General features: G+C 38.3%; 2 protein-coding genes and 1 long non-coding RNA gene across 4 annotated transcripts in view; all 3 read right to left on the reverse strand.

Moving 5' to 3' along the window:
• Positions 1-25,596, reverse strand: part of LOC311097374 (lymphocyte antigen 6B-like) — a 61,409-nt gene that overhangs the window by 3,652 nt on the left and 32,161 nt on the right. The gene's annotated exons all lie outside the window — the stretch shown is intronic.
• LOC311097376 lies at positions 273-24,468 on the reverse strand. The gene is made up of 4 exons (XR_014609248.1): positions 24,370-24,468; positions 23,885-24,016; positions 755-862; positions 273-641 (listed from the first exon to the last, which is right to left on the reverse strand). It is a non-coding gene; the product is annotated as an uncharacterized lncRNA (long non-coding RNA).
• LOC311097959 (uncharacterized protein) lies at positions 10,134-17,443 on the reverse strand (the record flags this gene model as incomplete). The annotated part of the gene is made up of 5 exons (XM_084137969.1): positions 16,220-17,443; positions 15,735-15,780; positions 13,263-13,332; positions 13,112-13,145; positions 10,134-10,221 (listed from the first exon to the last, which is right to left on the reverse strand). The coding sequence occupies exons 1-5, from the start codon at positions 16,282-16,284 to the stop codon at positions 10,134-10,136; spliced, it is 303 nt and encodes a 100-aa protein (XP_083994095.1). The 5' UTR covers positions 16,285-17,443.

Here is a 25,596-nt window from a genome sequence, read left to right on the forward strand (position 1 = left end):
GGTCAAAATGAAACTCTCCACTCAAAACCATTCAAACTTGCTGAAAAACCAAACTTTGCAGACACGACACACAGACACGACACACAAGCACTCAAAAACACACACAACAGTCTTACACACTGGTGAGATAAATTCAAAACAATACTACAAAAAACTGGTAATATGTAGCCTAAGTTATGTTGCTTGTGGTTCTCCCCCTCAAAAACCTTTTCACACGATGAACACAACAAAAGACATTTCAAATGTATACATTTGTTAATTTTTTATTCCTTAATGTGCTGTACAGTAGAAATACACCAAACAACAACAACAAAAATGACTCTGCCCCAGCATCCGGTCTTTGGTCTGGGACAGGCCAGAGAATCTCGTCAGCATCACAGGATATATTGGCATACCGTGGACAAGGATATGGTCAACTAGTGTGGCACGAATTTCATCAGAAGACTGTATTCAGTGCATCATGAAGTAGGAGAGCAGAGAACAGCAGAGGAACAGGAAGCTCTGGGTGACACTCTGAGCCCCGTTACACAGGTTCCCCTCACAACATGAGATGCCCTCAACATTAGGAATAAATGATGTGGCGTCACAAATGAATTTAGAGACACAGCCTTTTACAACCAATGACTGGCTTCCAAAATTCCCTGATGAAAAGAAAGAGAACAAAGGTTAGTCTAAGCTGGAGATTGCTAAATGTGATCTGTGTCAAATATTTTAAACCTAAGACTTTAATCTTCTTCCGTTTCCAGATTCTCACCTGTTGCTTTAATGCAGCGATCTTCAGGCCCTGAACAGCTCACTGTGTTCAAGCAGCTCTTTCCATCACAGTAGTAACAAGACTTTCCATTGATGGTATTAGAGGGACCTACAGGAGGAAAAATAGATGTGCTTTCTTTACAGGGTCCTGGTCTTATTCTGCACGGTTGCCGTGATTTTGCTAAGACATGGTCCTGGATCAGCATCTTTTGTTGATCCTGGAACAACATTCCTGTCCGAAAACATAGTCCTAACACCCTAAACCTAATCTGACCAATATCTTATCCCTAAAATCAGAGGGAAAGGATAGATAGGAATGGTGTATAAGCCCCTAACTCTTGTTGTAAGCCTAAACTTGCCATTAACTGTAAACCCGCCCCTCAAATCTGATTGGCTGATTGGACTGTTGCTCCAGGATCAACAGGGATGTTTGTACAGGAACATGTTGGCAAAATCACAGTAATCTGTTGGGTCGACAATATCTCACTGTACCAAAAAAACGTCCTAATCTTTCCTCAATAGTTTCGCACATGATGCAGTCGAGTCTTTAATGGTTAATTACTGTTAAGAGATCATGTACAATGCTGTGTGTGAACAAAGAATGAAGATTACCGGTGTGAGCACGTGTGACTTCAGAACGCCTGTCTTGAGCCGATCGTAAAGTTCTGTAGGAGCTTTTTACATATTGTTCCGCTGCTTTTAAATGTTTTCTATGTAAATGACCAACAACTGATCATTTTGTGTTGTTGCACAACACTCCGCTCCGCCACATCCGCCACATCTCGTGCTCGAGACCCTGCCTTTTCCATGTGTCAACGCTTCGGCTCTGCAGTTACTGCATACTACTAAATGAAAGCTTTAGCGTAAGTTCTGCCAGGAAGACTCAACTGTTACATACTTATTACCTTCCCTTTCAATACCTTCCGGGGGTCGGCTGCGCCCCTGCCTTCGTCTTCAGGCAGGAAATTCAGATTCCGTACCCTCGGATTGCGAGCTACGGACGGAGCCTACACCAAAGAACTTTATATCGCAATACTTGCTTGCTGGGCTGTTAATAAATGTATGCTTGTTACGTTATTTTGCCTCCCGAGTCTTTCTGGTAGAACTGCAGTAAGATATGCGTCTCAGGTTGTTAAAGGTAAGCGATTTCTGAGAAGCGCTGTTGCAAGTGGATTGGATCAAGCACCAAAACAGACTTGTTGCCAATCAGCAGTAAAGGGTGTGTCCACTCATGATGGGGGAGGAGCCTGTGTTGCACAATAGGCTTGTTTGAGATGAGCAAAATCTGCGCAATACCGATCACCGGTGATCAGCGCGAGATGCATGCCGGTTAGAAATGTATCCGAGTGCGGTCCACCTTGCTCTGATGTCATGCTGACGTATGTCAAAAATCTCTCGCGAGCGCAAGGTGGACGTGTAGGATTCTGCAGTCGGGCGCAGTTGCTCTCCACCGACTGCGCTGATCAAAAGCATGATGGGAAACGACTTGCTTGACGACACAGCTTAATGCTCATTGGTTTAAACAACCGTGATGTATTGTTCTCTTTTAAAATGTTTGATTTTAAAACTCTGATATCATGTTTTATGTGTATAGGTTATGTGTGAATATTCCCAAATTATCTGACAGTGCGATCTCTATGGGTTATGCAATGTAATTTTTATTTAAAAAAAAAACAAACAAAAAAAACAACAACACATATGTCTGTATTAAAGAAAAAATTATTGATAAACATGTATTTGGAATGGAATTAAATAAGTACTTTAGGTGTCTTGCTCATTATATTTATTTTCATATAAAAGCAACGGAACTTAAATTAGCCTACATCCAGTTTATTAGCAACACTGTGCACGAGCGTGAATCCCGCGATATCAATCTTTGATCTCACAGGTGTCTGATCCACTGCGAGAAGAGAGAACTGTCCGTCTTTGCCTGCGCTTTTTTCACTCCTCCCCTATGGAGTGAAAACAGTCTCAAAACCTTCCACAAATGCACGCGAGAGATCCACATGTGCGCGCAGCAATCCACAAATGCACGCGAGAGATCCACATGTGCGCGCAGCAATCCACAAATGCACGCGAGAGATCCACATGTGCGCGCAGCAATCCACAAATGGCACACGAGAGATCCACACACGCAAAGCAATCCACAAATGCACACGAGAGATCCACACACGCAAAGCAATCCACAAATGCACACGAGAGATCCACACACGCAAAGCAATCCACAAATGCACGCGAGAGATCCACACATGCAAAGCAATCCACAAATGCACGCGAGAGATTATCTCTCTCACACACACACACACACACACACACAGCGATCCACTATGGCGGCAAATCAATGCCAATAATAAATGAGCGCACAACTGATGCGGGCGCGCGCGGTAAATGACATACGCGAGAGGATAACAAGATCTACACGCGAAGAAACGGGAACTCGCGAGCTCATTCAAACCCTGCGCGCGCGCATGACATCATCTCTGCACGCAATACAAGCCCTCGCGTGCGCGCATGATCATTCCCCACGCGCTCGCGCTTGATCTGCTCTCGCCTGCTGCTTTTGCTCGCTCGAACACTTTTATTTTTGGCAGTCGAGGGGCGGGACTTACTGTTTTAATAACCTCAAATATCATTGGTTACTTTTCCCCTTTTTCAGAAGTCAGTTACGATTAGACGCCTGTCCAATGACTCGTAATTCACTTGACTTGAAACATGAGACATCACTTCATTTGTTTTATTTATTGTGGTTTATTAACGTGTAATGTGATTTAATGCATTGTTAATATAGAATAGATTCTTACCAGATACTTTATTAACAGAAAGTCTTATTGCCGGTAATATAAGTGGTTAATTATTTTTTAGAGGGGTGTAATCATTTATGCTGTGTACTGTATCTTAACTTGAGAAGCCAGAATCCCTTTTACATTTAATAGAAAATATAATAAACCACTCAAAATTGACATAATAGTAATACACAGGATGATAACAAAAAGCTTACACAACAACTCTTGAATATTGATAAACAAGTAATGTATCTTTCACCCAAAGCCCTTGTTATATTTGCAACTATTTAATGGACACGTTTTACATTTCTGAGGTTCTCAGAACCAATATAATTTTGGTTGGGTAAACGTAAATAGTGGTGAATGAGAGTATAGTGGTAATGTAGTGGTGATATACAGCAAATACAGGTGAAACTCGAAAAGTTAGAACATCGTGCAAAAGTTCAAAAATAGAAACAAATTCAAAATTAGAATATTGTGAAAAGGTTTTCATAAACTGTAAGCCATAATCATCAAAATTATAACAAATAAAGGCTTGAAATATCTCACTTTGCATGTAATGAGTCTAATATATTAGTTTCACCTTGTAAGTTGAATTACTGAAATAAATAAACTTTTGCACATGAACTTTTTTCTAATTTTTCGAGTTTCACCTGTATGACTTTACATTCCCATTTTTCTCCAATTTATTTGAGATATTTTAATGCCAATATCACAAATCACAGTGTTATAAATATAAAATGTAAAAATGTATACAAATTTGGGTCAATTTGCAATGCTAATAACCATGAAAATGCGTCATAGTCTGTAGCCTAAATATCTCTTAACAACACAATGCAATAAGACTTTCTGTTAATAAAGGTATCTGGTAAGAATCTATTCTATATTAACAATGCATTAAATCACATTACACATTAATAAACCACAATAAATAAAACAAATGAAGTGATGTCTCATGTCTCAAGTCAAGTGAATTACGAGTCATTGGACAGGCGTCCAATCGCAACTGACTTCTGGAAAAGGGGAAAAGTAACCAATGACATTTGAGGTTATTAAAACAGTAAGTCCCGCCCCTCGACTGCCAAAAATAAAAGTGTTCGAGCGAGCAAAAGCAGCAGGCAAGAGCAGATCAAGCGCGAGCGCGTGGGGAATGATCATGCGCGCGCGCGAGGGCTTGTATTGCGTGCAGAGATGATGTCATGCGCGCGCGCAGGGTTTGAATGAGCCAAGCGGGAAGGAAGTCGACCGGAAGTTGAAGTCGGCCGGGTGCCGCCATCTTGAGCGGAACTTCACTTGCGTTAGCAATCCCATTGACTTCCATTCATTTTGGCGTCACTTTGACAGCGAATAACTTTACATCTGAGGCGTTTGAAGACTCCATTTGTCCATTTTTTATTTCTAAAGAAACACGACAATGTATAAAATGCTCCATTACCTTGTAGCTTATGTAATGGCCCCGTAGAAGCAGTTTTTGTAAAAGTATGCTAACGATTGCGTCATAATCACGCGACTCTCTGTCGCACACTAGAGAGATTACCGTATGGACGGGAGGAGAAGCTCGCGGGCAATCGGGGAGACGTGGAGGCAAAATGACAATATAATTAATCAGAATACCTGGCAAAAGTTGCTCCTGCTCCACGCTCATGGACAGCTCCTAATCACACTCTCCGTCTCTGCAAGATTCGGAAGGGAATGATTCAGATTTCTCTTGGCACAGCTACTAGAAGACAGACGGGTTGCTCACGTGGTCCGTGTAACGCTTTGCTCGGTTTGAGTCTGCGCGTCAGGAAAGGAAGTGCTAAAAAATCGCTGAAAACGGGCTTCACTTGTCTCAACTGAGTTCCAATGGGGTCGCTGTGTCCATTTCTTTTACTGTCTATGGAATGAGCTCGCGAGTTCCCGTTTCTTCGCGTGTAGATCTGTTATCCTCTCGCGTTTGTCATTTACCGCGCGCGCCCGCATCAGTTGTGTGCTCGTTTATTATTGGCATTGATTTGTCGCCATAATCCACACACACGGCAATCGTGCATTGTTGTCCTTACTCGCATTGCTTTGCTCACAACACAATTCACAACTTTGCTTTATCTGTACCTGTAATTTCAGAGTCTTTTGCATTGGTGTTCTGCCTTAAGAATGCCCCTGAATATGCGCTTTTGTATCTGTGGAATCTTTTGAGACTGTCGTTCCGCGGCCCTGATTCACAAATGCACACAAGCCTATCTGTCTCATAGACTGTGATCTGTCCCCATTACCTGCAAAGATGCTATATGGTGTCTTCCTCCAGAGGGCGCTAACCGGCCTTCGAGCTGAATCTCCCAAAGGGCTGGATTCATTTCGTTTTCGGACTTAGCGAGACAACTGAAGTCTAAACATTTTTCACTAAATATCATATACATACATGCAAAGGTAGAGTAAAACCAAACCCCTTTTGTATTCTTCAACGTGAAATCAGAATAGGCTATGTAAACTATTAAGAAAACCATACCCCACAGATAACAGGAAAGCTTTAAAGTATGTATGTAACTGTTGGCAAACTACAAGGCTGTACGTTTTCTTTTGTTTATATAATTGTAGTTCTGAATGTACTTTGTGTAATGTAATAACCCCTCCCCTCACACACATATATTAAATGGAAATTAAAATATTTTCAGCAATTACCTGTATCTTTTGCTTTCCTTATTTTTAAAGAAAGGATGAATGCTTCCACATAATTTAACCAACAAAGTAAAATATTTCTTTCAAAAGAATCCACAAGTATTACCCTCAAGTAAACAATTCTCATGCAAACCATTACATGCAAAAGTTGGAAAGTGAGATTTGCGTCAGTTGCTCCTTTTGTTTTACTATAAAGCTTTAGCAAAAAAAAAAAAAAAAAAAAAAAAATTATTAAGAGTTAGATAATAAAAGTGGGGGGAAAGTATATTATTTCAACCAACTAAATAATGAGACTGGATGATATACTCAATTCAAGGCAATATTTATTTGGCTGCAACCACAACACAAAAACCACTTTAAATTTAATGGTTCATTAATTGCCAAACATGTTTTTTCAATCTGCGAAAACAGGAATAGGTCACCCAAAAAATGAAAGTTCTGTCACCGTTTACTCTTTGCTACACCGTTGCTCTTCAATAATTTGTGTAAAATTTGAACCATTAAACATGTTACGTTCCGTGAGAGTACAAGGATCAATTATTACATTACACAAAGTACATTCAGAACTACAATTATTATAAACAAAAGAAAACGTACAGCCTTGTAGTTTGCCAACAGTTACATACATACTTTAAAGCTTTCCTGTTATCTGTGGGGTATGGTTTTCTTAATAGGTTACATAGCCTATTCTGATTTCACGTTGAAGAATACAAAAGGGGTTTGGTTTTACTCTACCTTTGCATGTATGTATATGATATTTAGTGAAAAATGTTTAGACTTCAGTTGTCTCGCTAAGTCCGAAAACGAAATGAATCCAGCCCTTTGGGAGATTCAGCTCGAAGGCCGGTTAGCGCCCTCTGGAGGAAGACACCATATAGCATCTTTGCAGGTAATGGGGACAGATCACAGTCTATGAGACAGATAGGCTTGTGTGCATTTGTGAATCAGGGCCGCGGAACGACAGTCTCAAAAGATTCCACAGATACAAAAGCGCATATTCAGGGGCATTCTTAAGGCAGAACACCAATGCAAAAGACTCTGAAATTACAGGTACAGATAAAGCAAAGTTGTGAATTGTGTTGTGAGCAAAGCAATGCGAGTAAGGACAACAATGCACGATTGCCGTGTGTGTGGATTATGGCGACAAATCAATGCCAATAATAAACGAGCGCACAACTGATGCGGGCGCGCGCGGTAAATGACATACGCGAGAGGATAACAGATCTACACCAAGCGGCAACATTCTGATCTGAGAAATGAAGCCTACCCGGAAGTGCGAAAAACTGCAATACATCGAAAATCCGCTAGGTGAAGGTCCCAAAAGGGAGCAAATGTCCATAGCCCCCATGTTAAAATGTCCGTTTTCACAGCATAAATTCATGTTTTTACAGGTTGGTCCCATGGACTTTTATTGTATTTTTCGATAGGTTCCGAGTGCCTGACAACCACAAGGGCTGTGAATTTTTTTCTAACTCGTTAGTTTAGATCATATTTAGATATAAAATGTATGACAATAAGGGCGTGGTTAACTTTGATTGAAAGCTTGATTGACAGCTGACATGCAGCGCCACGGAGAATGACAACATAAGAAGCGCCATTTTTTAATACAGTTGACATATAATACTACTGTTTCTGTATCATGAAATGTAGTTTTAAAAGTTTTTCAGGCGAGAATGTAGTTGTTTAAAGCTCAAATCTGTGGTTTATTTATAAAGATTTATGAAAATTTTATCCAGTTGTGAGATCCCGCGATGACCGGGCGCTCGGCGCTCCTGTACCCCGCCTGGAACAGCCTTTCCTCGGCTTGACGCTCTAAAGGTTTGCGGCGGACTCTGGTGTCTCTGTAGTGGCTAAACATAATTCGCCTTGTGTATATCTAACGGGCGATTTTTGGTCTTGTAAATGTATAATTTGTTCCCGGTCCAATCGTTTTGGCTGAGGGGAAGTTTCATAACTTTATAAGCCATTTAACTTTATAGTGACGTTATGGTTAGAGTAAGTTAGTTTGACTCGAGCGCTGACTTTGTATTTTACTGAATTGTTTGCTTTATAGCTTCTTGTACATTTTACTTATACTTTTATAATGGCTAATTTTGAATAAAGTGACATTTAACAAAAAGAGACTGGGTTGAGTTTTGTCATTTTACATTTTAATACAAGGAATATGATCTGTAATGTTGTTTACTGCCACATCTGTTGTTTAGTACAAATGCACATATTGCCTGGACCATATTTTTATATTATATTTAAAACGAAAAGAGGCAGGTTTGTGTTTTATATATATATATATATATTTCATATATAAATATGCTAACGTTATGTGCAGTGATCAATACGCATTGCCTGAACCACATTTGTGTGGCTATAATGTTTAAGATTTCTTTAAATGAAACCGAAAAGAGTTAGTATGGTGTTTTATAACATATTTCGTTGCCTAAAAGAGGTAACCGGAGTAGAGCGAGCTGACCCAGCGAGCAAAAAGTCGTCTAGAAGACGTCTAAAAGACGTCATTCTTAGACATCCAGAAGACGTCCTCACAGGAGCCAGAATGAAAGTTTTTTTGACGTCTTTTCTGGACATTGTATAGACGTAAATTAAAGACGTGCTAAAGACGTCATTCTTAGACATCCAGAAGACGTCCTCACAGGAGCCAGAATGAAAGTTTTTTTTACGTCTTTTCTGGACATTGTATAGACGTAAATTAAAGACGTGCTAAAGACGTCATTCTTAGACATCCAGAAGACGTCCTCACAGGAGCCAGAATGAAAGTTTTTTTTACGTCTTTTCTGGACATTGTATAGACGTAAATTAAAGACGTGCTACAGACGTCATTCTTAGACATCCAGAAGACGTCCTCACAGGAGCCAGAATGAAAGTTTTTTTTACGTCTTTTCTGGACATTGTATAGACGTAAATTAAAGACGTGCTACAGACGTCATTCTTAGACATCCAGAAGACGTCCTCACAGGAGCCAGAATGAAAGTTTTTTTTACGTCTTTTCTGGAAATTGTATAGACGTAAATTAAAGACATGCTAAAGACGTCATTCTTAGACATCCAGAAGACGTCCTAACAGGAGCCAGAATGAAAGTTTTTTTTACGTCTTTTCTGGACATTGTATAGACGTAAATTAAAGACGTGCTACAGACGTCATTCTTAGACATCCAGAAGACGTCCTCACAGGAGCCAGAATGAAAGTTTTTTTTACGTCTTTTCTGGACATTGTATAGACGTAAATTAAAGACGTGCTACAGACGTAATTGTTAGACATCTAAAGGCAGCCAGAATAAAAGTTGTATTAGACGTGTTTTCTGTAGTAGAAATGTCAAAGACTGTTAAAGACCCATACTGACATGGAAATCCCGTATGTGCATTTTGCAAGGATCCAACTTTAAAAAATATTTACTTACAAATATTTACAAAACAGTGGCAGTGAGTGAGCTAGTTCTCACTGAGAAAAACCCAGTTACTCATTGTTAATGGTTGTCGTGTCATGAAACTGCAGACACACAGACCATAGACCTAAATAAGATTTTAAAGAATATTGATAATATTGAATATTCAATTGAATAACTGTGTAGTGTATATACTTGCATTTGTATATCTTAACAATATAACTGTAATAAACTGCTTACCATTTTCCTGTAAACCAAACTAATCACTCCAAGAAATCAACTGCTTACCATTTTCCTGTAAACCAAACTAATCACTCCAAGAAATCAACTATTTAAATCTCAAAATATATTTTTATTACCATTTTTTTCTGCTGGACCAATACTTAACAGCCGGAAGAGTAAAGTATAAATTAACACAATAAAACTTAAAAGCCAGAACAGTAAAGTTGTAAATGAACACAATTTCCCTTTAAATAATCTATAAAATGTTGTTAAAACAATATAACATAACAATTAACAAAATATGGCTGCTATAAGGTTCACAAGCTTCATTTATAGCAGCAAGCAGTTTCAGATGATCGGCTACAGACTTTATTTTGGCCTCTGTTGCAGCTGGGTCCCATTTCATGACAGCAGCTACAATCAAAGCAAAAAAATCCACATGTAAAATAAATAAATACAAATGCCACTGTTGTGGTTTAGCTTATAGCAGAGATACATAGTTGAAAATTTGAGTACTCGAATCAATTAAATGAAATAAATCACAAATCAAGTAAAATTACATCAAGCCTGATATAAGGCATTCCACACACACACACACACACACACACACACACACACACACACACACACACACAGGGGCCATTTACAACTTCATGCGATTTTAGTGATCGGATAGCTATATGATCTTGAAAAGACCAGGTGTAAATGCCCTCCGAAACGCATTCGTGACGCATTTGAATCTGATTGCTCAAACCACTTCAGGAGGTGGTCTGGGTCGCATTCCAGAAGAAACTGGACAAGTGTAAATGCATCTGGTTGTTGAAACCACATATGTAAATTTTACTCCTCCCAAAAACGCTCTAAAATAAAGGTGTGAGAGCATGTTATAGGCTATATGTCATGTTATAGCTAGTTATGACGACGCTACTGCCGCATCGCCGCTGACCATCTAACGTTATTCATCAAGCCAATGTGCAAACTATCGCAAATCAAAGTGAAAGTAAGTCCCCGATGCTTAACACACAGTTATCATCATTAAAAGTAAAGAAACGAAATGATCTTACCAGGGCTGTTGCGCTCTCTCCTATTGCGGTCTTTGATTTAGAAATTTTAACGGATGATCAATAAAATGCAGCTCATATCTGTTGCTTTCGGTGACGTGAACGCCATTAAATTTGCATAGCAAGGGAATCGAAGATCGGATTTATATCCGGTTTGCAAAAACATATTTATGTGACCAGGTGTAAATGGAAATGTTGTGATAAAACAGATAGCTATCCGATCTGAGAAAACGCATCAAGTGGCCAGGTTTAAACAGCCCCATATACACACACACACACACACACACATATTAGGGGTGTAAGTTAACGGTTCACAAAATTCATGGTTCGGTTCAATACGATACACTTGTGTCACGGTTCGGTTTCAAAAAATGAAATGTAATATTGTAGTTATAAACAAAGGTTTATTTTAGTTCAGATTAACATTTGAGGGCAGTAATTTTATTCATGTCAAAATAAAACCAACGTAATGTAACTTGAAAGCATTATAGCCTACTATTCCTGCCAAACTTCCATGGTTACAGTTAGTGTTACTACAGTAAATCCATGGTGAATGTTGCTGATCTGTGGACACTGGATTGTTCATTCATGGCACAATGTTTCCACGTCAGCGCTGTTTGATCCGTTATTAACAGAGAAATATGAATGCTTCTCAGATCTCGCAGCGATGTTATTACTTCAGTGGGGATCTCTTAGAGCCGTGTACTGATAAACTGATAAACGGCCCGTGAAGCACATAATAACAGGACCTGCTTTCTGGTCAGTTAGCCTACAGTACCTGCTTTTTTTGTGGAAACCAAATCTTTTGATTGTGAGAGAGCCATGTGTTAAAAGTCAGATGGCACTTAAAGGAGAAGTTCACTTTCAAAAAAACTTTTGCTGATAATTTACTCACCCCCATGTCATCCAAGATGTCCATGTCTTTCTTTCTTCAGTCGCAAAGAAATTAAGGTTTTTGATGAAAACATTCCAGGATTTCCCCCCATGTAATGGATTCTATTGGGACCCAAACGGTAGAAGGTCCAAATGACAGTTTAAGTGCAGCTTCAAAGGGCTTTAAACGATACCAGATGATGAATAAGGGTCTTATCTAGCGAAACGATCGGTCATTTCCAAAATAAATAAAAAAGTTTAAGTTTTATAAGCACAAACGCTCGCCTTGCTCTGTTCTGTGATGCGCGTTCGTGACGTCACGTAATACGCAATTACGTTGAAAAGGTCACGCTTGACGTGTTTACAAATGTGCAGAAGGAGGACCATATACACATTTTCAAATGTATTTGTGTCAGTTTATCGTTTAAAATGCCCATTTCGTGTGCGTATCCTGGGTGTTTTAATATTAAAAAGCCAAAAAGAACATTTTCTTCAGGACAGAAATTTTTCAAGCGTGACCTTTTCAACGTAATTGCGTATTACGTGACGTCACGAACGCGCATCACAGAACAGAGCAAGGCGAACATTTGTGCTTATAAAACTTAAACTTTTTTATTTATTTTGGAAATGACCGATCGTTTCGCTAGATAAGACCCTTATTCATCATCTGGTATCGTTTAAAGCCCTTTGAAGCTGCACTTAAACTGTCATTTGGACCTTCTACCGTTTGGGTCCCAATAGAATCCATTACATGGGGGGAAATCCTGGAATGTTTTCATCAAAAACCTTAATTTCTTTGCGACTGAAGAAAGAAAGACATGGACATCTTGGATGACATGGGGGTGAGTAAATTATCAGCAAAAGTTTTTTTGAAAGTGAACTTCTCCTTTAAGCTACTTTATGATTTGCCCTATGTCTGAACAAAAGAAATAAAAGTTAACTATCTATACCATATTGAATTGCATAGTATCATATTTTTGCAATGCGTTGAATCGAAATCGAATCGCACCGGATCGTAATAATAGTGAATCGTATTGCATTGCATTGGTAGCTGCCAGCTGGCAGCTGCTTATATGTATCATTAATGTATTGTATCGTTGGCTATGCATCGAGATGCATATCGTATCGGCCTCAGTTATGGAGATGCACATCCCTAATACCTACATAGGAAAAGTAACTACATTTACATACTGTGAATCGTTTTTTTTTATTTATCGAGAATCGTTTTTGCATCGAAAAATCGCAATTGTATCGAATTATGACATTTTCTTAATCTTACACCCCTAATATAAACACATACATATAGTACTTTGGAGACCAATTGTGTTTAAATAACATTGAGACAAAGGAGGTAGAGGACGAATACTCACTTCTCTTGGTAGCTGTTCTGATGAATGACGGATCCTGGCCACAGAAAGATAAAAGAGAGAGGTAAAAGGGGGGAATTAATTAGCATGGGTCACATTTCATTCGTTTTGTCTGGTATCTAAAACTTATGTCTGATAGAAAAATGTGCATCACCAAAAGAAGGAACATGTAGATTAACACAGTGGATCTGTCCAAACGGTAATCGTTTTAACAACGTTGTCATCTGTACAAAGAAAAAACTCTTCCGTTTTTAGTACATTGTTGATGTGTAAAAGTTCCTTAAGTTTGTGTGTTCTTGACGTCTTTTCTTTTAACCCTGCAGGTAGGGTTAACGCATCTATTAATAAAAGTTTTACCTATGGAACTTTGATATGATGAAAATGTGTGTAATAAAGCAAACCCAAACAAACAACTCAATTATTCTATGTTAAATGGAACTCTTCCACCATATCTAGTTTTAAAATGAATCACAGGAACTTGCCATCCTAGGTCACATTACCATAAATATAATATAAAATTACTATAAGATAAAATTACTTCAGTTAATTTACCATCGCATGCATGTCCCCCTTTGCTAACCCTTTTGTGGAAGGGCTCTTTGTGAAGGGATTTAGATGTTTGCTTGGAACACCCCTTTAATTGTACATTTATTAAATCACATGTAAGTTTTATAAATAATACTAGGTAAAGGAGAGCAAACTGATTCCCCCTTCATTTTATCTACCTTATGCCGACCGAATAAACTAGACTTTTAGAAATATTATCCATCTCTTGTGTTTGTGTGTCAAATAATGCAAGTGAATAGACACCAAAATGCTGAAGGTCGAAAAAGTCCAAGAGCATTGTAAAGCTCACATGATAAGTGCAGAAAACATCTTGTGTGAACAACACAGCAAGCTGTGAGTAGGCTGTATGAAGTTTCTGGCGTATGCACTTGCATTATATTGGCTTACAATAATGGATAATTTTTCAAAAAATCTTTGTGGAAAGAAAGTCAGATATACATCTGGATTGGCACGAGAGAAGAAAAAAAGAGATCATTTTTTAATTTCGGAGTGCATTGTGCCTTTAAAATTGACTGTGGATTTAGATACTGGGTAACACTTTATTTCGATAGTCCACTTTAGACATTCTACTAACTATAAGTAACTTTGCAACTACATGTCAACTATCTGTCATTAGAGTATTAGTAGACTGTCTGCTTAATATTTGCTAACACTCTGTTTTGTTGGTCCCCCAACAGACATTCTACTCACTATAAGTTACTTGGCAACTACAAGTCAACTTATTCTCCTAACCCGAATCCTAACATCTAAACTTAACCTACCAGTCTATTGACTGTCTACTACAGCCTACTAATACTCTAATGAGAGTTAGTTGACATGTTAGTGAAAGTGGACTATCGAAATAAAGTGTAACCAGATACTGCAGTGGATACTTACTACTGATGGACTTGTTTCTCTGTTGGTGCCTATTCTGCTCCGTAAGTCCAATGCTTGATCTAATTTTTTTTTTTTTTTAAAGTGTGTTAATAGGATTATTGACCGGGTAACATAGGACCATTTTTTAATGTTCTATAAGTATTATATAAATCTGGAGAACCCTTACTAAAAATTAACAATGTTTTGCGACACTAACCAAATGGTAATAAATTATTGTAATATGTAAAATAGGAAAGAGGCCCCACTATGCATAAACTTTTATTTGCAAAAACACGTTTCGGCGCGTGCCTTCATCAGTTTGCACGCGCCGAAACGCATTTTTGCAAATAAAAGTTTATGCATAGTGCGGCCTCTTTCCTATTTTACGTATTACAATTATCCAGGCCAGCACTCTAAAAGTTTATTAATATATGCAGTGAAGCCTGCTCCTATACTCACTTAATAAATTATTGTAATCAATCCACCATAAAAACATGGTTTCTACACTATAATAAAAAACATGGTTAATTTAGCAAATGTCCTTAAAGGATTAGTTCACCTCAAATTGTGTCATCATTTACTCACCCTCAAGTTGTTTTAAACCTGTATGAATTTCTTTCTTCTGCTGAACACAAAGAAATTTATTTTGAAGAATGTCGGTAAACAGACAGACTTGGGTCCCATTGACTTCCGTAGTAGGAAAAAAAAATACTATGGAAGTCAATGGGACCCAAGTTACAGACATTCTTCAAAATATCTTTCTTTGTGTTCAGCAGAAGAAAGAAATTCATACAGGTTTGAAACAACTTGAGGGTGAGTAAATGATGACACAATTTTCAACTTTGAGGTGAACTAATAGAACAGCTCATCCAAAAAATAAAATAAAAATAGTTATCTCATTATGTAGCTTACTCACCCATATGTTGAAATTGTATGAGTTTCTTATGTAGAACCATAATTAAGATATCTTGAAAAATGCCTTTTATTTTTGTCATACAATGAATACAGTTGTTTTATTCCCAAAATTCTTGTGTTTCACAAAAGTAAGTTATACAGGTTTGAAAATACTTTCATTTTGAAAGACATTTATTTTTGGGTCAGCTAGGCCTGTAAACTCAAGAAGATAAAGCTTGTGTGTTCAGTGCATTTGAGCAGATTTACATGTTCTGCCTCTATTTCACGTGTATTTTATGACAATACTCACCGCATCTGAACATCGTGTGGCTGGATAATATTTATTCCCAAAATGCCTGGATCATGAAGGAAACACACACATACACATCAATATTAGTTATTGGTTTTACTTACTAACGGAGACATTTGCAAAAGCTTGCAAAATTGACTCACCAGCTCCAAAACATATTATTAAGACTCGTTAATTTAACTGATCGGTTAGCCATCCCGCGATCAACGATTCAGCCTAGTTTGCAGATTCTGTGACAGTTCCTTTCTGTCTAAAGATAAGTTACAATATTCTCAGTTCACTCGTTGTAAAGCTCCCATGCTGAGTTTTATTTTTTATCATAAACTAATAAGTATAAGTTAGACAAGTTACACATGCTATCATCACATAACATAAATACATTGGAATACCGTATGCACTAATAATATTGCGCTAATCGCGTTTAGATTCTCAATTTAATACACTATATCTTGATGTAGCAGAATTTGTATAAAATAAAGTTTTACCTTCCGTAGATTGCAATATGTCCGTTGTTAAAATTCTTTGTCCATATCCCTTGTTTGTTCTTCATTTACATCCAGCAACACCCAGCAACTCGCTCAAAATAAACATTTAGCAGTCCGATGTAAAATAATCCATGTTTTAAACGACGTAAAACCATAGACCCACAGAATAGGCTAATATTGAAGATCCCGCGCAGCAGCAAAGCAAACACCGACTCACTCAACTGACGTTTATTCAAACTTGACTCGTAAAGGCGCGCATAGTTGTCATTGGCTAGATTCCTGGATGACAGTCAGAATAAACAGAGAATAACCAATCATGCTCGAAACAGCTAGGAGAGACAGCCAATAGTGTGGCAACATTGCAATTACAGGAAAATATGAACATATATATATATATAAAATATATAATGTGCTATTTATTTGGTTGTATTTGTAGACTGGCTGTTATATTTAATCAATTGGTTAAATTGTTTTTTCATTGCAGTGCATGATTAAAAATTAAACATTAAATAAAAGATTAAAAATACTGTAAGAACTTACAGTAACTGACCATATATAATATTTATTTACCACTGTTCTGATAAAGCGCAATTTAATAGAGCAAACAGTATATTAAACAGAGCAAACACTGCATATATTCATATACAATTCTGTATGTAGATCTATATGAAAATCTAATGAATTGGTATCATGGTGGTGACAGTTACATTCATGTGACCCATAATGACCCTTTTACACTTTCACAAATTCTTGACCTTTCCTTTAGAAACACTCTTATGCCTAATAATGTCAACATCCCTTTTCACCCTGTGTGGCACTGGTACACAACCTGTTGGTTTAGGGTTAATCCTCTGTCCAACGCAACACTTTGGTAACATTGGCATAATTGTATACAAGTTACAACATAATACCCTGGGTTTCACACTTCACAGGCAAGACTTAAGCCTGTAGTCCCAGACTAAAATGCATGTTTGAGCTGTATTACCTGAAAGCAACTTGTACTGACATATCTTATGGCAGTGCCATTGTTTGGTCTCAAGATGCACGCCAGTAATGTTTTTTTTTTTCTAAGGCACATTTTTAAAAGCTATAATGAAATACCCAAATTGAACTAAGGACAAATCCTGGCTTTATCTAAACCCTGTCTGTGAAACCGGGTCTGGGTTAGAAATTAAGGGTTAAGGTTAACCCTAACCCTAACCTTAAGACTTGTCTACAGACGTTTATTTAACAGAATGGTATTAACTGCAGTGGTTAGGCCTTTAGCATTGATAAAGGACAAAAATCTTCTCACTGTGACAGTCTGTTTAGTAAAGATTGTTTGTATGGATTGTCCCTAAACTAGAGCTATTGATGCATTCAAGATATACCTGTATCATAAAGATCGTATTTACAAATTGAACACACATGAACGCCGCCACAATGATGAAAATATGAGTAGGAAGCTTGGGATTTTCTTTAAGCCCGATCTTGAAGAGTTATGAGTGTGTCAGTGAGAAACATGTAATACCACAATACTTTGGTATTTAGCAGTTACATTGTCAGGCTTTAGATTATGGCCAGATTTGACATCTTTATTCGCATCATTTATGGACTATTTCTGGATGTCAACGGACGTCCGGATTATAGTCAGTATGAACGTCTTTTCTGAACTAGTTCTGGCTGTCAGTGGACGTTTAGATTATGGCCAGATTTGACATCTTTATTCGCGTCATTTATGGACTATTTCTGGATGTCAACGGACGTCCAGATTATAGTCAGTATGAACGTCTTTTCTGAACTAGTTCTGGCTGTCAGTGGACGTTTAGATTATGGCCAGATTTGACATCTTTATTCGCGTCATTTATGGACTGTTTCTGGATGTCAACGGACGTCCAGATTATAGTCAGTATGAACGTCTTTTCTGAACTAGTTCTGGCTGTCAGTGGACGTTTAGATTATGGCCAGATTTGACATCTTTATTCGCGTCATTTATGGACTATTTCTGGATGTCAACGGACGTCCAGATTATAGTCAGTATGAACGTCTTTTCTGAACTAGTTCTGGCTGTCAGTGGACGTTTAGATTATGGCCAGATTTGACATCTTTATTCGCGTCATTTATGGACTATTTCTGGATGTCAACGGACGTCCAGATTATAGTCAGTATGAACGTCTTTTCTGAACTAGTTCTGGCTGTCAGTGGACGTTTAGATTATGGCCAGATTTGACATGTTTATTCACGTCATTTATGGACTGTTTCTGGATGTCAACGGACGTCCAGATTATAGTCAGTATGAACGTCTTTTCTGAACTAGTTCTGGCTGTCAGTGGACGTTTAGATTATGGCCAGATTTGACATCTTTATTCGCGTCATTTATGGACTATTTCTGGATGTCAACGGACGTCCAGATTATAGTCAGTATGAACGTCTTTTCTGAACTAGTTCTGGCTGTCAGTGGACGTTTAGATTATGGCCAGATTTGACATCTTTATTCGCGTCATTTATGGACTATTTCTGGATGTCAACGGACGTCCAGATTATAGTCAGTATGAACGTCTTTTCTGAACTAGTTCTGGCTGTCAGTGGACGTTTAGATTATGGCCAGATTTGACATCTTTATTCACGTCATTTATGGACTATTTCTGGATGTCAACGGACGTCCAGATTATAGTCAGTATGAACGTCTTTTCTGAACTAGTTCTGGCTGTCAGTGGACGTTTAGATTATGGCCAGATTTGACATCTTTATTCGCGTCATTTATGGACTATTTCTGGATGTCAACGGACGTCCAGATTATAGTCAGTATGAACGTCTTTTCTGAACTAGTTCTGGCTGTCAGTGGACGTTTAGATTATGACCGGATTGGACATCTTTATTCACGTCATTTATGGACTGTTTCTGGATGTCAACGGACGTCCAGATTATAGCCAGTATGAACGTCTTTTCTGAACTAGTTCTGGCTGTCAGTGGACGTTTAGATTATGACCGGATTGGACATCTTTATTCACGTCATTTATGGACTGTTTCTGGATGTCAACGGACGTCCAGATTATAGCCAGTATGAACGTCTTTTCTGAACTAGTTCTGGCTGTCAGTAGACGTTTAGATTATGGCCAGATTGAACATAATTTCTCAGTGTCATTAATCGACTAATTCTGGCTGTCAATGGACGTTCAGATCATGGCCTGGACGGACGGACTTGATATCAACCTGTTTTGTACGTCCACAGACGTCCCTTGCTCAGTGGGGAGTGAAGGTGGGCGGGGTGAAGCGCACTGCGTTAGAAGGTGGGCGGGGTTAGGATTTCCCAAGATTCCCCAAGATGGCGCCGCCCATACCCCCCATAAACGGCTTCAAACCTGTTCTTCAGAAAGTCTATGGGTGACGTCACAGACGCTTTGTCCATATTTTTTACAGTCTAAGATCTACACGCGAAGAAACGGGAACTCGCGAGCTCATTCAAACCCTGCGCGCGCGCATGACATCATCTCTGCACGCAATACAAGCCCTCGCGCGCGCGCATGATCATTCCCCACGCGCTCGCGCTTGATCTGCTCTCGCCTGCTGCTTTTGCTCGCTCGAACACTTTTATTTTTGGCAGTCGAGGGGCGGGACTTACTGTTTTAATAACCTCAAATATCATTGGTTACTTTTCCCCTTTTTCAGAAGTCAGTTACGATTAGACGCCTGTCCAATGACTCGTAATTCACTTGACTTGAAACATGAGACATCACTTCATTTGTTTTATTTATTGTGGTTTATTAACGTGTAATGTGATTTAATGCATTGTTAATATAGAATAGATTCTTACCAGATACTTTATTAACAGAAAGTCTTATTGCCGGTAATATAAGTGGTTAATTATTTTTTAGAGGGGTGTAATCATTTATGCTGTGTACTGTATCTTAACTTGAGAAGCCAGAATCCCTTTTACATTTAATAGAAAATATAATAAACCACTCAAAATTGACATAATAGTAATACACAGGATGATAACAAAAAGCTTACACAACAACTCTTGAATATTGATAAACAAGTAATGTATCTTTCACCCAAAGCCCTTGTTATATTTGCAACTATTTAATGGACACGTTTTACATTTCTGAGGTTCTCAGAACCAATATAATTTTGGTTGGGTAAACGTAAATAGTGGTGAATGAGAGTATAGTGGTAATGTAGTGGTGATATACAGCAAATACAGGTGAAACTCGAAAAGTTAGAACATCGTGCAAAAGTTCAAAAATAGAAACAAATTCAAAATTAGAATATTGTGAAAAGGTTTTCATAAACTGTAAGCCATAATCATCAAAATTATAACAAATAAAGGCTTGAAATATCTCACTTTGCATGTAATGAGTCTAATATATTAGTTTCACCTTGTAAGTTGAATTACTGAAATAAATAAACTTTTGCACATGAACTTTTTTCTAATTTTTCGAGTTTCACCTGTATGACTTTACATTCCCATTTTTCTCCAATTTATTTGAGATATTTTAATGCCAATATCACAAATCACAGTGTTATAAATATAAAATGTAAAAATGTATACAAATTTGGGTCAATTTGCAATGCTAATAACCATGAAAATGCGTCATAGTCTGTAGCCTAAATATCTCTTAACAACACAATGCAATAAGACTTTCTGTTAATAAAGGTATCTGGTAAGAATCTATTCTATATTAACAATGCATTAAATCACATTACACATTAATAAACCACAATAAATAAAACAAATGAAGTGATGTCTCATGTCTCAAGTCAAGTGAATTACGAGTCATTGGACAGGCGTCCAATCGCAACTGACTTCTGGAAAAGGGGAAAAGTAACCAATGACATTTGAGGTTATTAAAACAGTAAGTCCCGCCCCTCGACTGCCAAAAATAAAAGTGTTCGAGCGAGCAAAAGCAGCAGGCAAGAGCAGATCAAGCGCGAGCGCGTGGGGAATGATCATGCGCGCGCGCGAGGGCTTGTATTGCGTGCAGAGATGATGTCATGCGCGCGCGCAGGGTTTGAATGAGCTCGCGAGTTCCCGTTTCTTCGCGTGTAGATCTGTTATCCTCTCGCGTATGTCATTTACCGCGCGCGCCCGCATCAGTTGTGTGCTCGTTTATTATTGGCATTGATTTGTCGCCATAATCCACACACACGGCAATCGTGCATTGTTGTCCTTACTCGCATTGCTTTGCTCACAACACAATTCACAACTTTGCTTTATCTGTACCTGTAATTTCAGAGTCTTTTGCATTGGTGTTCTGCCTTAAGAATGCCCCTGAATATGCGCTTTTGTATCTGTGGAATCTTTTGAGACTGTCGTTCCGCGGCCCTGATTCACAAATGCACACAAGCCTATCTGTCTCATAGACTGTGATCTGTCCCCATTACCTGCAAAGATGCTATATGGTGTCTTCCTCCAGAGGGCGCTAACCGGCCTTCGAGCTGAATCTCCCAAAGGGCTGGATTCATTTCGTTTTCGGACTTAGCGAGACAACTGAAGTCTAAACATTTTTCACTAAATATCATATACATACATGCAAAGGTAGAGTAAAACCAAACCCCTTTTGTATTCTTCAACGTGAAATCAGAATAGGCTATGTAACCTATTAAGAAAACCATACCCCACAGATAACAGGAAAGCTTTAAAGTATGTATGTAACTGTTGGCAAACTACAAGGCTGTACGTTTTCTTTTGTTTATAATAATTGTAGTTCTGAATGTACTTTGTGTAATGTAATAATTGATCCTTGTACTCTCACGGAACGTAACATGTTTAATGGTTCAAATTTTACACAAATTATTGAAGAGCAACGGTGTAGCAAAGAGTAAACGGTGACAGAACTTTCATTTTTTGGGTGACCTATTCCTGTTTTCGCAGATTGAAAAAACATGTTTGGCAATTAATGAACCATTAAATTTAAAGTGGTTTTTGTGTTGTGGTTGCAGCCAAATAAATATTGCCTTGAATTGAGTATATCATCCAGTCTCATTATTTAGTTGGTTGAAATAATATACTTTCCCCCCACTTTTATTATCTAACTCTTAATAAATTTTTTTTTTTTTTTTTTTTTTTTTGCTAAAGCTTTATAGTAAAACAAAAGGAGCAACTGACGCAAATCTCACTTTCCAACTTTTGCATGTAATGGTTTGCATGAGAATTGTTTACTTGAGGGTAATACTTGTGGATTCTTTTGAAAGAAATATTTTACTTTGTTGGTTAAATTATGTGGAAGCATTCATCCTTTCTTTAAAAATAAGGAAAGCAAAAGATACAGGTAATTGCTGAAAATATTTTAATTTCCATTTAATATATGTGTGTGAGGGGAGGGGTTATTACATTACACAAAGTACATTCAGAACTACAATTATATAAACAAAAGAAAACGTACAGCCTTGTAGTTTGCCAACAGTTACATACATACTTTAAAGCTTTCCTGTTATCTGTGGGGTATGGTTTTCTTAATAGTTTACATAGCCTATTCTGATTTCACGTTGAAGAATACAAAAGGGGTTTGGTTTTACTCTACCTTTGCATGTATGTATATGATATTTAGTGAAAAATGTTTAGACTTCAGTTGTCTCGCTAAGTCCGAAAACGAAATGAATCCAGCCCTTTGGGAGATTCAGCTCGAAGGCCGGTTAGCGCCCTCTGGAGGAAGACACCATATAGCATCTTTGCAGGTAATGGGGACAGATCACAGTCTATGAGACAGATAGGCTTGTGTGCATTTGTGAATCAGGGCCGCGGAACGACAGTCTCAAAAGATTCCACAGATACAAAAGCGCATATTCAGGGGCATTCTTAAGGCAGAACACCAATGCAAAAGACTCTGAAATTACAGGTACAGATAAAGCAAAGTTGTGAATTGTGTTGTGAGCAAAGCAATGCGAGTAAGGACAACAATGCACGATTGCCGTGTGTGTGGATCGCTGTGTGTGTGTGTGTGTGTGTGTGTGTGTGTGTGTGAGAGAGAGAGAGAGAGAGATATAATCTCTCGCGTGCATTTGTGGATTGCTTTGCATGTGTGGATCTCTCGTGTGCATTTGTGGATTGCTTTGCATGTGTGGATCTCTCGTGTGCATTTGTGGATTGCTTTGCGTGTGTTGATCTCTCGTGTGCATTTGTGGATTGCTTTGCGTGTGTGGATCTCTCGTGTGCATTTGTGGATTGCTTTGCGTGTGTTGATCTCTCGTGTGCCATTTGTGGATTGCTGCGCGCACATGTGGATCTCTCGCGTGCATTTGTGGATTGCTGCGCGCGCATGTGGATCTCTCTTGTGCATTTGTGGATTGCTGCGCAGAGTGCGCGCACATGTGGATCTCTCGCGTGCATTTGTGGATTGCTGCGCGCACATGTGGATCTCTCGCGTGCATTTGTGGAAGGTTTTGAGACTGTTTTCACTCCATACTCCCCTCACTGCAGCCGCCTACTCTCGCATACATTTCAGGCTAGGCTAGGCGCATCTCAAACAAGTCTAGTGTGTTTATGACTTTGGGAGGGCGGAGCTATCAAGACGGGTCTGTCCGCTCATTTACTGGGATTAGCTATGCGTGGAAAGGGCGGGGCTAATATTACATAACAGCTTGTGCTGTCTGTAAAGCAACGTTCATTTACAGCTAATGTCACAAAATCAAGTTCCATTCTTCTTTTTTTTCTGTAAACTGGTCTATGACTGTAAAGTACGATACCTGGAGCATCTTGGGTGTTGCACAGGTCTGTGTTACAGCAGTAAGAAGAGATTTTTCCAATGCCGAGGTTAATAGACCCACTTGGGCAGACAAGTGGAGCACAAGTTTTCACAGTCACTTTAGTAAAGTTGACTGAAAAACAAACAATACAGGAATGAGCAGTTAAACTTGTGATGGAAAATGTATTCAAATATGTCAAATAAATTCACATCAACTAAAATTACTGCTTTAGAAGTATTTTTCACATGGAGCCTTGAGCGTTAATGAAAATGCTTTAAAATGTTCTTCAAATTTTAAATTACATTATCAGAATAACAATTTGATTGAAAAGAACTGAATTTCAATAATTTATATAGAAGATTCTGTGCTTGCAATTGTGTCAATTCTTTCCAGAAAAACAGTAGCAGTTCTTTGATGAGTTCAACATCATTTATGTAAACTCTGTTGCTGCACCAGTAAATTTCAATCCATCAGACTGGACTTACCAACATCTAGTGTTGCACCTAAGCAGTTGGAAAATCCATCAGGACATGTTGCCTGGGCACAAGAGCTTGACAGACTTGTGCACTGATAGCAGTTGCGAGACTGTCCTTTAGTAATTAAAAAGAGAGAGAAAGTATGAGAGAGAGACATTTATGTTCTGTATAATGACCTTAAAAACAAACACTATTTGTCTCTGTACCTGCAGTGAACAGAATGAACAGAAGAAAAACTGAGATTTGCAGATCCATCTTTGATGAGCAGGTGAATGAAGTAACAAGCCTGTTTCTGAACTTATTTATAGCTTAACAAAATGGGAGGGTCTTCATGAGAAAGTGAAAGTTTAACAAAAAGACCACAAAAATAATGAAACCAGTAGATGTATATTTTCTTGCCAACTAATTACAACATTGATGGTCTAATAAGGAAATTAACCTTCCTCTTTATTAAAAATGTAGAGTTAATCTGGAAATTAACATTCTTTAATTTTCTCATCCATGTGTCACATTTACTTTCTGCATTCCATATATTGAAAAGGGTAAATTGTTGTTCATACAGGTCAAACTTGTTTAGTTTTTAAGTTTTGCTTTTGTTTTCAAGAGTGTTTGGCAAATCTTGACAGTCAGGTTACTACATAAGTATTGCTTAAGGTGTTAAAGGGATAGTTCGGCCAAAAATGATATTTACTCACCCTCAAGCCGTTTGAGATGTATATGTCAATCTTTTTTCAGACAAACACATTTTCAGTTATTTTAGAAAATGTCTTAGATCTTTCAGTGGTTATAATGTGAAGCTATGGGGCTCACCTCCTTCAAGTCCCAAAATGTGCATGCATCCTTCTCAAAAATAATCCATCCGGCTCCAGGGGGATAAACGAAGGCCTTCTGAGGGTAATCCGTGCGGTTTTGTCGTAAAAATATACATATTTAAAACTTTATAAACGAAAAAAACTGGCTTCCGGTAGCGGTCGACGTGCGTTCACGGAGATGGATGCTGGCGTATGACGTAGGACGTAGCGTAGGAAGCGTCGTGATGTAGAACAAACGTAGAGTTTTGTTTTTAAAGTTTTAAATAGGTATATTTTTACGACAAAACCACACGGATTACCCTCAGAAGGCCTTCGTTTATCCCCCTGGAGCCAGATGGATTACTTTTGTGAAGGATGCATGCACATTTTTGGGACTTGAAGGAGGTGAGCCCCATAGCTTCACATTATAACCACTGAAATATCT

The sequence above is a fragment of the Abramis brama genome (genome assembly GCF_963993115.1).
Source record: "Abramis brama genome assembly, chromosome: 15".
NCBI lineage: Eukaryota > Metazoa > Chordata > Actinopteri > Cypriniformes > Leuciscidae > Abramis > Abramis brama.